At 44.9% G+C, this 15,828-nt stretch overlaps 1 protein-coding gene across 2 annotated transcripts in view; it reads right to left on the minus strand.

Annotated features, from left to right (window-relative positions):
• RPTOR (regulatory associated protein of MTOR complex 1) overlaps window positions 1-15,828 on the minus strand; it is a 155,322-nt gene that overhangs the window by 45,935 nt on the left and 93,559 nt on the right. For both annotated transcript variants that reach the window (XM_054083336.1, XM_054083335.1), the window contains exons 14-20: window positions 12,731-12,805; window positions 12,041-12,106; window positions 11,215-11,406; window positions 9,482-9,622; window positions 7,418-7,535; window positions 5,858-5,998; window positions 5,273-5,431 (exon numbers count right to left, since the gene is read on the minus strand). In XM_054083336.1, coding sequence (XP_053939311.1) covers window positions 5,273-5,431; window positions 5,858-5,998; window positions 7,418-7,535; window positions 9,482-9,622; window positions 11,215-11,406; window positions 12,041-12,106; window positions 12,731-12,805 — 892 coding nt within the window. The remainder of the gene's footprint in view (window positions 1-5,272; window positions 5,432-5,857; window positions 5,999-7,417; window positions 7,536-9,481; window positions 9,623-11,214; window positions 11,407-12,040; window positions 12,107-12,730; window positions 12,806-15,828) is intronic.

Raw genomic sequence — 15,828 nt, forward strand, 5'->3', positions numbered from 1 at the left:
AGAAAATGTCAATACACAATAGAGTCGGTGTCTCCTCGGAAGAGGGTTCAGCCTCCCAACCATAAAGGAAGGTGATACAATGCTTGTCTGTCTTCCTCAAGCTTCTGATCATTTAGGCTGTAATTTTGCAATTGTCATGTTCATCCTGGAAGCTTCTATTACCAGGGAAAGAAAAAGGGGAGGGAGAAGGAAACAGAGCAAGAGGAGAGAGGCAAAGTGCTACAAGTTGTGGGAGAAAAAAGGCCCCAGCCACTGAAGCATCCAGGCAACATCATCTGAAGTCTGCTCAGAGCTCTGCCTCCTATGTTTGGTCCTGTGCTAGAAGTTACGTAAGGACCGATGGGAAATCCGAATGTCTTGATCGCTTTTAAAGCCCTTGAAAGACAGTATAAAGGAATGGAAGAGAGGGAGACTATCAGGGTGCCCATCAGCTTTTCCAGTGTCTCTGATAACCACCTCACTCATGACGCAGTCATGAAGAAAAAACCCCAATGACATTTTTTATACATCTAAGCCTCATGAAAAAACCTCAAATTTAAAACAGAAGTGAGCCAGTTCTATTCCTCATTCACTCAGCAGCCTTTGAAAAGAACAGAAGGAATTTCTACAAAGGCATCTCAGCCTCAGAGCTGGGGCACAAAGGACTGGTCCTTTCGTCTGCCGTCCTCCCTCGCCCATGTTAGCGCCGTGCATTGCACTGATTCAGCCGAGTGACACAGCTGACACTGCTCCTCGGAAAGACCTGAGCGCCGAGGCAGGGGGATAATGGCAGGCGGCAGAGGGGGCAGGAGGAACGGCAGCTTGATTTCATGTGATGGACTAAAATGGAAAAAATATCCATGAGATGCAAACAAAGAGCTGCACAAGGGGGACGGGGTGTTAATCTAAGCAGACAGCTCTGTAATTAGTCAGACTGATTCAAAGCCAGTTAAATGGACCTTGCAGTATGGATTTACGTTTACAAAATGATTCCTCTCTGCTAAGAATGTCAAAAATAAATTGCCTGCCTTTACTGACAACTTTGATTTTCTTTGCATATGCATAACTTCTAGTTCGATTTAAGAGCCAGCATCACCATGCAGTGGCCTGGAGGAAGGGACCTAGTTGAGGTCCTGCAGCTGGGTCACCAAGTACATGAAGGGTAGAACCACGCTAGATGCAAAAAATGAATATTGATGGCGTTACTAATTCTTTTTGGTTTGCCAGGCTTTGACAGGGTTTCTTTCCAATCTCCTGTACAAATCACAGCAGTGCTTTTAAGCCTTGATACTCAGGAGGAGGTGCAGTCCATTTCCCATCCAGCAGAGCAGCCTCTGTTGCCCGCTGCACGCCTTGGGCCAGAGACGGTTCCCGTGCCTGCACAGCCCAGCCTGCCTGCACGGAGAGGCACATTCCAGGCTGGCACGCAGTGGAACATACAGCTGAAATGTTTCAAACAACGATACCTGAGGGTGCAGACATCTGCTTCTCATCAACGCTGATCCCACCTGCTTTGTAAATGTGCACCCACAAGTCTCTCCTCTTCCTGCGAGTGACATAGAAGGTCCTGTGAGACCTACTCGGATGGAGAGAACATCTGAAATCCTGATCGCTCTCTGAACCGTACATCGGCAAATACGGGCGGCAGCCTGTTCCCCAGAGGAACAGCAAATCAGCAGCTCCTGCACAGCCCTGACAGTTGGCAAGCTGGTCTCCTTGCATGGGACCACACAAAGGGGCTCCTGCACTCTCCAGCCCCTGACGGCGACTCCAATGGCAAAGCACAGGCTATTTAATGTTTCAACCAAAACCAGAGGCTGCTCATTAGGAAACAGCACGTCCCTTCAGGGTACTTATTTCTCCTGGCACAGGGCTGTCAGAGCCAAATGGAAGCAGCCCAACCACAACTAGCCCACGCCACATCTCCTTGTCTTTTCCATGGAGAATGTGAATGAGGTAAGGGCAAATAGCACGTTGTGGCAGGAAACAAAACCAGAATGCCCAATCATGTTGCTCTGTTCCCAGCTATCACACACTGACACTTTTCTCCCTATCCTGGTTTCTCCTTCATCTCAGCAATACCACACAAACTGGTTTTTAGCTTACCAAGCTCTCCAGCGTTGTCCCTGGCCACTGTGCTGCCTCTTCCATCTCACTTTCATAGTGTTGGGTAAATAGTACAAACTGTCAGGAAACTTCTACATCAAGCTTCCACTTCCGAAATCCACTCGGATCCCTTTATTTTGCTACTGTGCAGGTTATGATTTATAAATACTGCAGGTTGACCAGTTACTTCTCATTATGAAACATTTCAGTGTATTACCCAGTGATCGAGTAGGAGGCTCCACCTGCCCCAATACTCACTCTCTTCTTTCCTGAAGCTGCCTGTCCACTTACAGCTCTCCCTTTCCTCATCCTCACTGCAGTAACCTCCCGATTCGTTACTTTGAGGCAGCTCTTCAGGACAGAAAACAAATAGTTTTCTGCCTCCAGCCTCTCTTGCTGGAAAAGAGAACTATTCCCTGGCATTCACTGCTCCAAGATGTAGTTTCCTCCCTCTTTGATCATTCCCTAATATAATCTTTCCAGTGAAGCTCTCTGTAGGACAAAGGCTTTAATCATGTAGTTTGGATACGAATCACCAGCCTCAAGCAATGCAAAAACCTCATCTTAACTTCTTCCTTTTTTCCTGTCTTAAAACTAAACTAAAAATTTCCAGGACACCAAGATTAATGACTTGTATGGAAAAAGCAGCAAGGCTCAACTTCGCACCCAAACTGATGTCTGCCTTGACTAACCAAAAACTGCCTCTTCGCCAGCCTGAAAATGTGGGTCAGAAATCAATGTCTCCTCTGGTAACAGGACTTTTTGGCCAAGGACCAAAGAGAACTTCCAGAGAACACCATGAGTGAAAGTGTGTGTTGTGTATGGGGGGCACGATGTGGGGTATTTGCCCTCCTGTTAGCTAAGAAGCTGTCTGTAAAATGGCACAAGAAGGGATGGAGAGGTTTTACTCAGGTTTATGGGAAGAAGGACATCATATGATGCTGCAATGTCAGTAAAGTGGATAGACTGATCCAGAATCCTCTAGATTGCAGATCCATATTCTCAAAATCACGAGAAGGGAAGAAAGCCCTGAACATCTGTGAATCAACCTAGGGAATGCAGAGTACACAACACAAGTTGAAAATCTCTACTTTTATTATTACAGAATAGCTTTCTGCTTTTGTTTAAGTCTACCCTTGTGCCCAAAGCATCCTTTTTACTGCTCTGCCTGTCTCACATATCTACTGGAATCAGTATTGCAGAGCCAAATCACCATCACTTCCTCCAAAAGACAGAGTAGAGCAAAACATTTCTTCTGTCAAGACAAGTGTACCACCCAGCTGGGCTCCTTTCTCAGTTACCCCACTCTGCAGTATTTTATTGCGCACTAAAACTTTAAAGAAAGGGGTTAATCTGAGCTGGGCTGGCTGTGCAGCAGCCACAGCACTACTGAGGGCGGCTGGAGCTGATGGCATTTTGAAACCTCTTTCCTTAGGGAGCAGGAGCGAGCAGGCTGGAAGATGGTGACTCTTCGGTAGAAATGAAAAAAGCTTGGCTTTCAGCAGGCAAACGCTGAAGGTAATGGGATTCTGTGTGAGTTATGAATTTTAAACACCTCTATAAGCTCTGTCGTTTCCAGCTGGATATGAGCTCTTCCGATTGAATAAGAATGAGGGAGGCTGTGAGAACTGCTCTTTTGTTTTCCTAGGTCTCCCTCACTCATCTCCAGCTCATCTCTAGACTCCTTTCCAGCTGAGCCGTAAAGCTCTTGTGAGACACACACGAGCCATCAGGCAGGACCAGCTCGCATCAGTGGAAATGAGGAAAAATCAAATACTAGCATAAGATGGAGAGAAATTTCCTAACACTCCTGTCATGCTTTAGAAGATCAAATTTCATTACCTACAATCAAAAGCAAATGAATTTATCAGGTTTCTAATGAACACATGGTTTTAAACTGCCCACAGGGGCTCAAGAATTACAACCCCAGAATGTTTTGACTCGGGAGAACCAAGTCACCATTACTTCTTTCAGAAAATATAGAGTAGAGCAAAACATTTCTTCACTCAGAGCAAGTTTATCACCCAGGGGGGACTCCTTGGACCTATATCACTCATCACTGATTTTTGAAGGCTAGAAAAATATGGGCACATTTACTGATTACAAAGAAAATAGAGAGACTTCCCCTGGCATTTCTCTGCTTCATGCTGCCTCCCCTGCTCCCTGGAAGGAGGTCATTCCAAAATCTTGGTCCTTCAGCCTTCAGTTGGTGGCGTTATCATCCCAAAACAGTTCAGATTGCTTGAAAAACTACAGCTAGTTTAAAGCAATGCTATTGCAGCAGTCAGACACCGCAGGCGAAGTTACTGGAAAAACAACTGAGCTTAATATAAACATTCCAGTTTTGTTCCATAAAGAAATGCAAATAATCCATCACCTGCAAATCAGCCACATACTGCATAAATACCAGTAAAATTTCCCTTCCTTCCGTGCTACAGCACTTTGCTCTGCAGAGTTCTGTACATCACCCTGAGTCAGATGCCAGGAGAGAAAGGGACTGTTGAGTGGTGTTAAAAAGTTCAGTGCTGTTACTGATATTGCTGCTACTTAGTCAGGAAGAAATAACAGCGAGGGGATTGGATGCAGCAGAATTAGCCACAGAACATTTTGCACAAAAGCAGATTTTTATGAAATCCTTGGTCTTCTTGCTTTTAAGACACAGCCTGGGATTTCTTCATTTTTATGTCGTATCTTAACGATATACAATAAACTTGCATTGGAAATTAGCAAGGTAAGGCTTCCTTGGAAGGGTAACGCAACAGACTGGCTGTGCTGCATGGAAATACAACTCACATGAAAAATAACCAGGGAAGCAGCCAGTGCCAGTGTGCCCTGCTGCTGTGTTTGGGATGGGGACTCCTCACATTCACTCACTAGCCAATGAAACTGCAGTGGATGTGAAATTCCTGCACATTTTTGTGCTCAAATTCCTAATAGGAACGCTGTCCATTGTAGTGAACTGTGCAGCTGGAGCCAATAGCTCTCATTCCCAGTCCTTCCATCAGAGCAGGTGGGACTCTGCTCTGCGTGCAGCCTAACCAAGCACAAAAGCAGCTTTTCAACTGCTAGGAGAAATTTTGTTGGATTAAAATTTAGCAGGAGCTAAGATCCTAACTATCCACAAAAGCTAGCGCAAGCATGTGAAGAAAGGCGACACCAAAGGGTGGGCAGGAGAGTCTTTACTCACCTATTAGTGAATTCAGAGAAGAGTAGGAACTCACTCGTCTCATCTTGTCAATAGTTTCAAAGGACAGGATATACTCTTCGTTCTCAGGGCTGCCCAAGGTGCTGCTGGCGCTGCTGCTGGTGCTGAGATTCCCAGGAGAAAATGCAACAGAGCTTCCAGCTGCCAAAAGACAAGACAGCAGACGCTGAAACAAGAACTGGTGAGAGAACAATTTTTACCCAGGTGTAACAGCCCTTTTCTAAATCGTACAACACTCAGTGAAGGCGTAGGTAAATTCACCCTGTCCCGTTTTAAGCACTGAATACGGGGTAAGCATCAAGGGGTCAAAAATATTCAGTTAAAAATCTATGTACGTTAGGAAGCTGGAAGGCACCTTTTTGGCCCCTAAACACTCAGAAAAATCAACATTAATGACTGGAAAATTGAAACTAATTATGAAAGGGCTTCTCATCTCAGATTTTAGAGCCGGTGGCTGGATAGTCTGGGCTCAAATGTTAGTTTCAGCTCACTTTGTCTTGTATGGGGTATCTCGTAGGCTTGCAACAGGCAGCGGAAAGAAAGAAAGAACTTTGAACTCTCTCTTACATTCTTCATTCAGGCTGAGGTTCTGCAAAGACTTGTTCAGGTTCCTTGCAGTGGTAACTGCTCGGATGTTCCCGTAAGAGCTGACAGACCGCAGCCTCGGTGTACACGGACCATCTCGCACTGGTGTCAAACTCCCACCCTCTGCGGATGCAAAATTTAGCAATTACAGATGTAACCAAAGCAATCAGAGCCTCTTGGTTATTTCCCAGCAAATATATAACTAAACCACCACCAATATGAACAGAATTTAGTCATTGCCCCTTAGGCTAAAACAGAATGAGATATGACAAAGAATCCTCTGTTCACGTAATCAGCGAGGACCATGTGTGTCTGCTGTTTAGGCTCTAATTTGGTTACATCCAATAAAACCAGGTGAGCAGAGCCTTGCCAGGACCTGCAGACAACCCAGAGGGGCATGATGGCTCTTCTCTCCAGGTCGATGCTGGGCCACTGCCCAGACACTGGGCTAGGACACACTGCAACGACAGACACCATTTAGTAGGGAGCATTCGCAGGCTTCTCTCTGCTGTTGCTCATTAACAATCCGGTAAATTTTCTAATTATAAAGGGTTATGAAAACACTAGCTTCCTGACCAAATTTCAGGCCTGGTTTCAACTGATATTTTACTTGTGGATACTCATAATTTCCCAGACTTCCTCATTTTCATTCCTGAATACACATGTGGTACCATGGCTCTTTATTTCAGTGCTGTATTAGGATAGTGAGGCCAATGCTTCCAGTGCACCCTATTATAAATACTTCAGGATTCTTTTGGATAAGGAAAAGCACTATATAAACTGCACATAATGTTATATCCTGCAGCAAGAGCAACAAATGTGGAGAAGCTTATTTTCCCACATGATTTAGTTATTCAGACAATGGGGAGATTAAACTACTCATTGCAGAGAAAGCACATGCTCTTGTCTCCAAGTTTCCAATGCAACAATCCCATTATCCTTCAAGATTTCTAATGCACTTAACATCTAAAGAAAATAAGAAGTTAGCCACAATCTCACTAGGGCTTTTCATTCCTCACAAGGCAATAGACACAACAAAAAAGATGCGATGATAGGCACAGAGCATAAAGTTCTTCACTGCTTCTTGTCTGGTACTTTACATTAGCAAAGAGTCTGGATGGTTCATTGCTGTGCAGTGAGGCTTCTTGTTAGGTCAACATGACACTGAAGCTTAGGGTATCATTTGAAGGGGGGGGAAAAAAAGGTCTGGTAAGACTGTGCACTGCCTTGACAAATGTATTTCAGTCTTGATCTGAAGGGAACCCCTTTGAATCTGACAGAGTGTTCAGTCACTACAACTTGCTGGTGAGCTATAGCTTTGTTTTGGATGGAGACTCAGCAGAGGATGCATTTCTGCAGTGCAATATATTACAGTGCTAAACAGACATCAGAGCTACCCACCACGTCACTCTGTGGTAACGGTGCTGTTTGATAAATCTCTACCAGCAAGAATTTCATTGTGCTGGGTGAACTTCTTAAATAAGAGGTCCCAAGTGCTTTCAGGCTATACACTTCCTTCCCACACAAAGAGAAAACACCTACCTGGGGCAGCTGGAGAAGGCAGAGGGTAATTCTTCTCTTCCTCCATGAACTGCAGGGCGACGGTACAGAAATTGCTCTCATATTGAACCACCAGATGACTTAAAGCCACCACCAACTCCTATGGAAAGAGCAGAAGAAAGAGGCATTTCGTGATTACCGAAGTCAGAAACAACAGATCAAAGGGAAACACGGAACAATATGGTCATTATTGTCGATATTACTGGGTTACAACCAGACTAATACTTTCCCCTTCACGTCACAGGGATGCTCTAATGAAAGCCAAAGCACTCTGCTTCAAATCTAATTCTTCACAAGTCTCTAATACCCAGACAGGCTTCCACCACCAATTTGATTCTGCTGAATATTGTCAGACTGCTGCAGTGTCACAGAAAGTACTGAACTGGCGACTTCCACCCTGCACCCTCTATTCCTGCACCAGCAGCAGTCTGGCCCACAAGAAGTGTGTGCTTCCTGCAGATCAGCAAGGAGCTGTGCCAAGGACCAGTGTCCCCAGCCCTCTGTAGCACAGCCTGACTCTTTCCCTGCACTGCACACGTAAGCACGAGCAGAGCTCTCATGCCACAGCCTGTTCTACATTTGCTCTGAGCTGAAGGAAACAAAGTCTGACAAGAGGCCTCTGGGGATGTGGCTTCCACGAAGAGCCCAGGTGTTTGAAACCTACGCCAAACTGCGGTCTTGCACCGACCCGCGATGTCAGCAGTTAACAGAATGGTGCTGTCTACCTGCAAGGGACCATCAGTCCATTCATTCTCAGCTGCAAATTGAGAACCTGAATTACTGGGGAGGAGTAGGGAGGGCAGAGATGGTGAAGTTCAGTCCCTCAGTAAGGTATTGCTCATTAGGCACTTGGAAACAGGAGAGGTGGAGAGCTGGCACTGGCTGCTCCTCCCTTTTCAGGGGACTAATCTCCAAAAGAGATTTATGAATCTCAGAGAGCGTATAGTGTGACACGCAGTTGTCTCTTGAATTAAACTGATTAAATGCTGGAATGAGACAACAAAAATTAATTCTCCCGGTGTTGGTACCAACTGTCAGGGTGTTGATGTTCCAGTTAAGTAAACACAAGTGTTAGGACACCTAAGTACACCCATCAAGAACAATCCAGAATGTCAAAAACTATTTCATGTCCTATTAATGTACAACAGCGCATCAGAAATTGTCATTCTACAAAACCCGCTGAATTACTTTGGAACAGTCTGTCACCCGTCCTTGTGGTTTATAAAAGCAGCAAGACACTTTTACTGAAGGGAGCTCTCGTGTTCTCTCCACAGCACTCTTACTCCCTCTCCTATTTCCCCCCTAGGACTGTCACATGCTTCATGCTTCCGGCAACAGAGTATTATTTCATTTAAGACCTGAGATTCTTCTGCAATGTAAAATATCACAATCAAAACAGTAATAAACAGGAGAGCATTAGTAGAAAAGTAGCCCAGCAAGAATTCTCAGTGTTTTGTGCACCTGAAAAAGACTTCAGTATAATAATTGCTCTCCCTCCTTATCCTGTCTTCATATACTTTTTAAATTAAAAAAAACCCCTAGGATATAAAAATTCCCAGAAGCCCCTGAGAGCGTTACTCCCATTTCAGATATTTGTGTCTCGGTGGAATACATGAGCTCAGAGTCCACTTCGAAACAGCAGAAACATTTTGAGTTGAACAATCTCCTCGACACCTGCACATCATGACATTCCACGTTTCCCTTGTATTATCCCTGTCAGTAACTCCTTATACTGAAGAGTAAATGAAACGTTGCAGTATGTGCTTTGAAAAACGGCAGGTGGATCAAAAAACATCCCAGAATGCTACTGCCCATGACCGCCCTGAGCGTGCGGTGTGAGGCTCAGCGCGGGGCCTTCCGCCACAGCAGGAGGCGACTGCCGCTGCTCTCACCGGTGGCGTCACGCGTTCTGCAGGAACTGAAGTTAAAAGACTTCATGATGAAACAAATATTTCAAATAAGTCAAATTAATTGAAAAGTCTATTAAATAATGCATGCTCTGATTAGCGCAGAGCTAATCCGCATGAATCAACCGAACTTCCATACCTTTCTAACCATAGGGCTCCCATCATTGATGAGCTGGGCCAGCATCATGGCTACGTTGTGATCGATGGTGGTGGAATGATCAGTCCGCTCAGCTGAGTTGCCCACAAATGTTCCCAGCGCAAAGACTGCAGCACAGCGAACCTGTGAGACACAAACATTCATTATTATTTTCCTCATTTCCAGTGTGATATTTTTATCCTCACAAACGGCACCTCTGGAAGCCCGGACCACTGTGTCAGGTAAATGGTGAGGGCTAAACAAAAGCCCGTGGAGAGTAAAAAGCAGACAGACTCAGCAAAGCAGAATTTTAAGTATTCACAGAGGCAGGAGTTTATCTAATTTCCTAGAATACTTGTGACCTTCCCATGGGTGATTTTTCCAGTTGATGTTGCCTAGAATATTAATTAACAGGAATAAGGCGCACAGGGAGTTACTGTTGGGATGTGAATCTAAAGAGAGAACAACAGCAGTGCTGAACTGCAGTCATCAGGTAAGGGCTTACACAGAGGCAGAAGACGATGGAGAAGAGAAAAGGAGAAGAGAAAAGGAGAAGAGAAAAGGAGAAGAGAAAAGGAGAAGAGAAAAGGAGAAGAGAAAAGGAGAAGAGAAAAGGAGAAGAGAAAAGGAGAAGAGAAAAGGAGAAGAGAAAAGGAGAAGAGAAAAGGAGAAGAGAAAAGGAGAAGAGAAAAGGAGAAGAGAAAAGGAGAAGAGAAAAGGAGAAGAGAAAAGGAGAAGAGAAAAGGAGAAGAGAAAAGGAGAAGAGAAAAGGAGAAGAGAAAAGGAGAAGAGAAAAGGAGAAGAGAAAAGGAGAAGAGAAAAGGAGAAGAGAAAAGGAGAAGAGAAAAGACAGCAGCTTCAATCAGGGTAAACTGCCAGATCACACAAAGAGCAGAGGGATAAGATGGGTTGGTAATCTTACAGCTTTCCTTGGCAGGGATTGTAAATGATGGGGACACGGTGCAATCAGCAGCTGCAGGATGTGCTGCTGAAAGCAGAAACACTCGCTCTGGCTTCTCACAGAGAGGTGCAGGTGTGCCGTGAGGACAGTCCCGCAGACCTTTGCAAATGGACTGCTTATAGAACAGGGGAAAGGTGGGGCAAAAGAAAGCAGGTGGGGGATGCAGGACAGAATGACTGAACACAAAAGAGGATCTAATCTTTAATCACTGCATGCTGGCAATGGTATTTATCTCCAAGCTTACTTCTCCCACGGGCAGTGTAATTCCACTGGGTCTGACAGGCTCTGTCACTCACAGCCAGGCTCTGTCAATCACAGCCAGGCTCCGCACAAGAGCTGCTTCTCTTGTGGAGAGTCTGTCACAAACGTAAACCCCATTCAATTAGAGATGTGTTTTCACACATACCAGGAGAAGAACAGTTTTCATACTCGGACAAAAAGGCTAGAGTGTTTCTTTGCAATCCACAGTGAGTTCGGAGACCGTATTTTTAACAAGCTTCTGATATGCAAAGAGCAAAACTCGTGATGCTTCCTAACTCTGGTGTCAAGATTCCAGGCCTTTTGGGCTGTATGAACCTCCTTGCATTTCTTTTGCCTTTCTCTTGCAGGGCTTGGATGATTTGCACCACTTTGAAGAAAGAGCAAGGAAATCTTTCTCTGAACCAGACACAATCACAAAGCTCTTGGAGGCCCTTGGTTCTGAAAGCTTTTCAGTAGCCCTCTGCCAGGATTCTGACAATTCAACTGGCGTTTATTTACAAAGTTGGATTTTTACCTCTGGGATTGGATCTGAGAGGAGACTGTAGAGCTTTTCATGAGCGCTGTCTCTCACACCGCACCACCTGGCTGAGTCAAAGTTCTGCCAAATGCGTCCTAAACAAATGGCCACCCACTGACGCAGGAGAGGATGTGGATCATTTAACTGCTCCAGGCAAATAGCAATCAGGTTTCCTTGAAGGCAAGCTTCCTAAAACACAAATCAATGTAATTTATTTTGGATGACAGCTTCCCACCTCACCATCAAAAAAGAAGATTATTTCTGAAATAGACTGGAAATCATGAGAAAATAATTATCCGGTGGTTATTCACCGATTTTGTTACAAAATACTATTTGGAAACAGCATGAAGGGAAGGTCGACTACACACTATAACTATTATATTTAAATACTTGAGCACTAGAAATGCTTTCTGCAATGCATAAAGCTTATTTCTTCCTTATTGGAAATATTCCTTGCACCTGTCTGAGCCCTGTGGTTTATGGCTCATTCCACATACCCTTCCCAAGAACTTTATCACAGCCATTAAGTTTCCCCTTGACAGGAACGAGGCACTATTTCTTTAATACCAGGTCAGCGCGCTGCCTGGAGGGGAAGTTGTCGAGTGACCTCCTCTTCCAGGTGCCAGGTACATAATGTGTTTGTCACACCTCCAGGTCAATTTTTCTTTTAATCCACACAAAAATAACATAAAGCAATCTTCTATTTCAGTTCCCCACTTCAGGGTTGTGCTTTAATGCAAGCCAGGATGCTTTTATCAAAGTGAAGGCACAACGCAGAGGAAAGGTAAGACAGAACAAAAGGAAAAAGGATGTTGGGACTCACCTGCCCAGTGTTGTAGTTGTTAACAATTACAGCCAGGATAAAAGCAGTCATTGTCCTGTGTTCAGCCTTTAAAACAACACAAAACAAATTGTCATCTCAAGAACAGGTCAGAGAACAACTATGTGTTCTTAAACACAAGAGATACTCTAAGTGCAGTTTGCATAACATTAAAAGAGCAAGAACAGGAAGAGAACGCTAGAATTGTCTTGTCATGCACTCCTGTCACTGATTACACCTGAGACACTCCATCAGCCTGCATCACCAGGCTGCCAATACTATCCCTCCGACCTAGCCTCCATACATTGCTCTGGAAGAGGCACACAAACAGATATTCCAGGAAATCACAAAAACTTGGTGCAGAAGGAATTAGGGAAGCTGCAGTGCAATTAGGCTGCCTCTGCACCCACGCCCCAGGAGCCTCCAGCTCCTGCTGGCACCACTGAGTAATCTCTGCTAATTTAATATCAAACAAGTTTGCAAATTCCTGTTTGGTTTGGTCATTTCTACTGTGGAACCTGGCAGGAAGATTCCAATACCCCTGGTTCCTGACTCCCCAGCTCGGCAGTGACTCTCCAGGTGAGCAGGGTGGCAGCCCTGCGTTAGCACCAGCTGCATCATAGCAGCCACAGAGACATCAAGACAAGATAAGCAAAGGCGAGCAGCGTCTGAACAAAGATGAATTGTCCTTACTGGCATATAAGGATCTGCCAAGACTGACAGGAAATACTTGTGGCCGTTGTCCTTCACGAGGTCAGCTTGGCATGACTGGAAAACAAGAGAAAGGAAAATACAGGGAGTATAACACGACATTTTTTCCTCCTATAATATCTGATTATTTCACGTCTCAATAATTTTTTTCAAAAATCTTTTCATTTGAGAAGTAAAAGAAGGCGCAAGCACTCCACCCGGGCCACAATCAAACATCCCTGCAGGAGAGGGGCCAACAGGCAGGAGCGGTGTCCAAAGCAAGGAACCCTCTGCCACCCTCCAACACGTCAGAAACAGTAGCAGGAAATGTGACCTCCTGCTTAGAAGAGTTACATTTGGCATTTCTGTCTCACATTAAACCTTCACCACTATTTAAGAGCCACCAAAGGCAAAACCAAAAGGATTCTGATAAATATATATATTTTTTTTTTAACATTTAACAGAATAGAAATTAGGTAAGATAAGATCTTCTAAGCCCCCTCGATCTAATTCTCCACTTGATTTCCAATCCCATGTCAAGGCAATTAGCTCACCATAGACAGATTTGCTGACAATTGCTGCTCATTACCTTCTAGTTGCAGTTAGACATCTACCTAACTAGTGTAAAACCTTGGTCGAATCTAACGGTCCCAGAGCAGGGAGTAAGCGCCCTGGTCTTACCTCTCAGAAGACATTATGCTCACGCGCTGGTCCCTAGAGTCAGGAGACAGCTTGTGTAGATGTTCAGACACACAGAGGCACTCCTGGCTGCAACAGTGGTTGCAGATGCTTTTGGCATCCCTGGTCTTCCCCCAGGCTGCCCACCTGGTCCTACTCACAGGACTGCAGAGCCAGGGAAGCGTTTGGCTGAGTCTGGTTTGTGAGTCTTTGCTAACCACAGAGTCACCTTCCCCATGATCACAAGAGGTGCAGTATGATAGCACAGTCCTCCCCAGTTCTTTGTGTACCACTGTAGTGGATTTTTCAGCTCAGCCTGGCAGCCAGGATGGGAGCACAAGCATTTGCTGAATGTTAAAGCACCATCTTTCACAGCAGGACAACTCTTGGAGGCTGCTGCACACAATAAACCTAGCACAGGTTTGTCTTAGTGACCCCCATCACTGAGTGATTACCAGTAAATCTGTAAAGGCAGGGGTGGAAGAGGAATTATTCCTCCTCTATATATTAATTCTTTATATTCTGTCCCTTCCCCTGCCTAGGCAAGACTCAGTTTTGACAAGATTTCAACTCATCTACACAAACGAGACTGATTTGGCCAAACATTAACATGCATTAAATCAGTACAACAGTAGCACGTAGTAACACAAGCTCCTACCACACACAACCAAAAACCAGAAAGCAACTCCCCTCTCTCTGAAAGCCTGCAAGAATTACGCTGGTCTTCCCGGAGTAGTATCAGCAGTGACGCACACGGTGTACACCATGGTTTTGCTAACACACCAGCTCAGGCTTTAGTTTGACATATTAGGGTCAAACCAAGAGAATACATACTACGAAAGTGAAAATTTAAGGGAGGAAATACTGACTCGGCAATCGGTCTCCCCCGTGGCTGTGGTTCTGCTGTGTGCTTTGTGCCAGAGACGGGATCATACATTTTTTATCAGGCGTAGAAGGTGAAGGAGGGAACTAATTGTTGAAAGGAGAGGGAACGGCAAGACAGAGATGCAAGAGAATATTTTATCGCTGAAGGGAGTAAAGATGCTGGTTTTCATAGACCAAAGAGCAGAGGGAATGGATTGATGCCAGGCTGCAGCTACGAGAGGCTTTCCTGACTCTTGTGTAACACTGCACAAAACTCAGGCTTCCTTTCTTCCTCCTTTTCATTCCCAGTGTGAATACTTTCTGTTCCTTACAAAAACCAATCACTTTGCTATAATGTAGGCAAACAGACAGCAATAAAGAGAAGGGTGCCCACCTTCACACTGCATTTATTGTGCCACCGTTGTTACCCAGACACCTGAGGCTTAAGGGAGGGAGGCAGCTTCTATAAAGCCAGCAGATTTGCTCAGCCCCTCCCTGCTCAGACCCTGTGAACAACATGCAAAGCCAACTTCAGGAGTGCCTCCTCTCCTCAAGGAATAAGCAGCTATACTTGTGAATAATAATACAACAAAACCAAAACAAGGTGCAGGCTGGGTGTGAAAGTTCAGAGCTTACATAAAATATAAAGTTCCCAAAGCTGGAAAGGGACACGAGCACAGATCTCCTCTTTCTCCTTAATACAACATATGTTCTATGTAACTCGTCCCTGAAAAGCTCACGAGTTTCTAGAGCACAGCAGCACTGCCACAGCCCAGGGGTGTCCAGGTGACAATGCTGGCACCCACCAGGTGGGCACTGTTACTCAACTATCCTCAGGGAATGCTTCATTTGAATATTGCCATTAATCATAAGATGAGGAATCGTAGTCACAATCCTGCTGACAAAGCACACATCTGGCCCAGGTTGCCCAGAGAAATCATGGCTGCCTCATCCCTGGAGGTGTTCAAGGCCAGGTTGGATGAGGCTTTGAGCAACCTGATCCAGTGGGAAGTGCAGGTTGGAACTGGATGGGCTTTAAGGTCTCTTCCAACCCAAACCATTCTACAATCCCATGATACCCTTCATCTTACTCCACTGCATTAAAAAGCATGAGAAATGTTTATTTTCTATTGTCCATCTCCGCGTGGCAGCACATAACGCTACTCCTACACCAACCTATACCTGCCAGATACCTTCAGCAGGCACCTCTGAACCGTCCCTCTCTATGCAGAGCTGCAGGTGGATTGTCTAGAACATTCCAGGCTTCAGGCAGAGGTGACTAGAGTCCTCAACGAATAACCTATGAAAAATTGTCTAATTATACATGGAATTAAAGCAGATTAATCTAAATATTCCAGTGTTCATTAGGGACACCTATACATCATACACAAGCAATTCCGTCCCAGGTGTAATATTTCTATAATACCGTTAATTTATCCTGTAACTTCTATGTTAAAACACAACTCTTCCCAGCACACCACGCTTACTGAAGGTCTGAAGCAAATGGACTTAATGGACTAGACTGCTGTTGCATGTCAGAACACCTTCCTTTTGCCTCC

Source organism: Cuculus canorus, chromosome 18 (genome assembly GCF_017976375.1).
Source record: "Cuculus canorus isolate bCucCan1 chromosome 18, bCucCan1.pri, whole genome shotgun sequence".
In the NCBI taxonomy this organism is placed as follows: domain Eukaryota; kingdom Metazoa; phylum Chordata; class Aves; order Cuculiformes; family Cuculidae; genus Cuculus; species Cuculus canorus.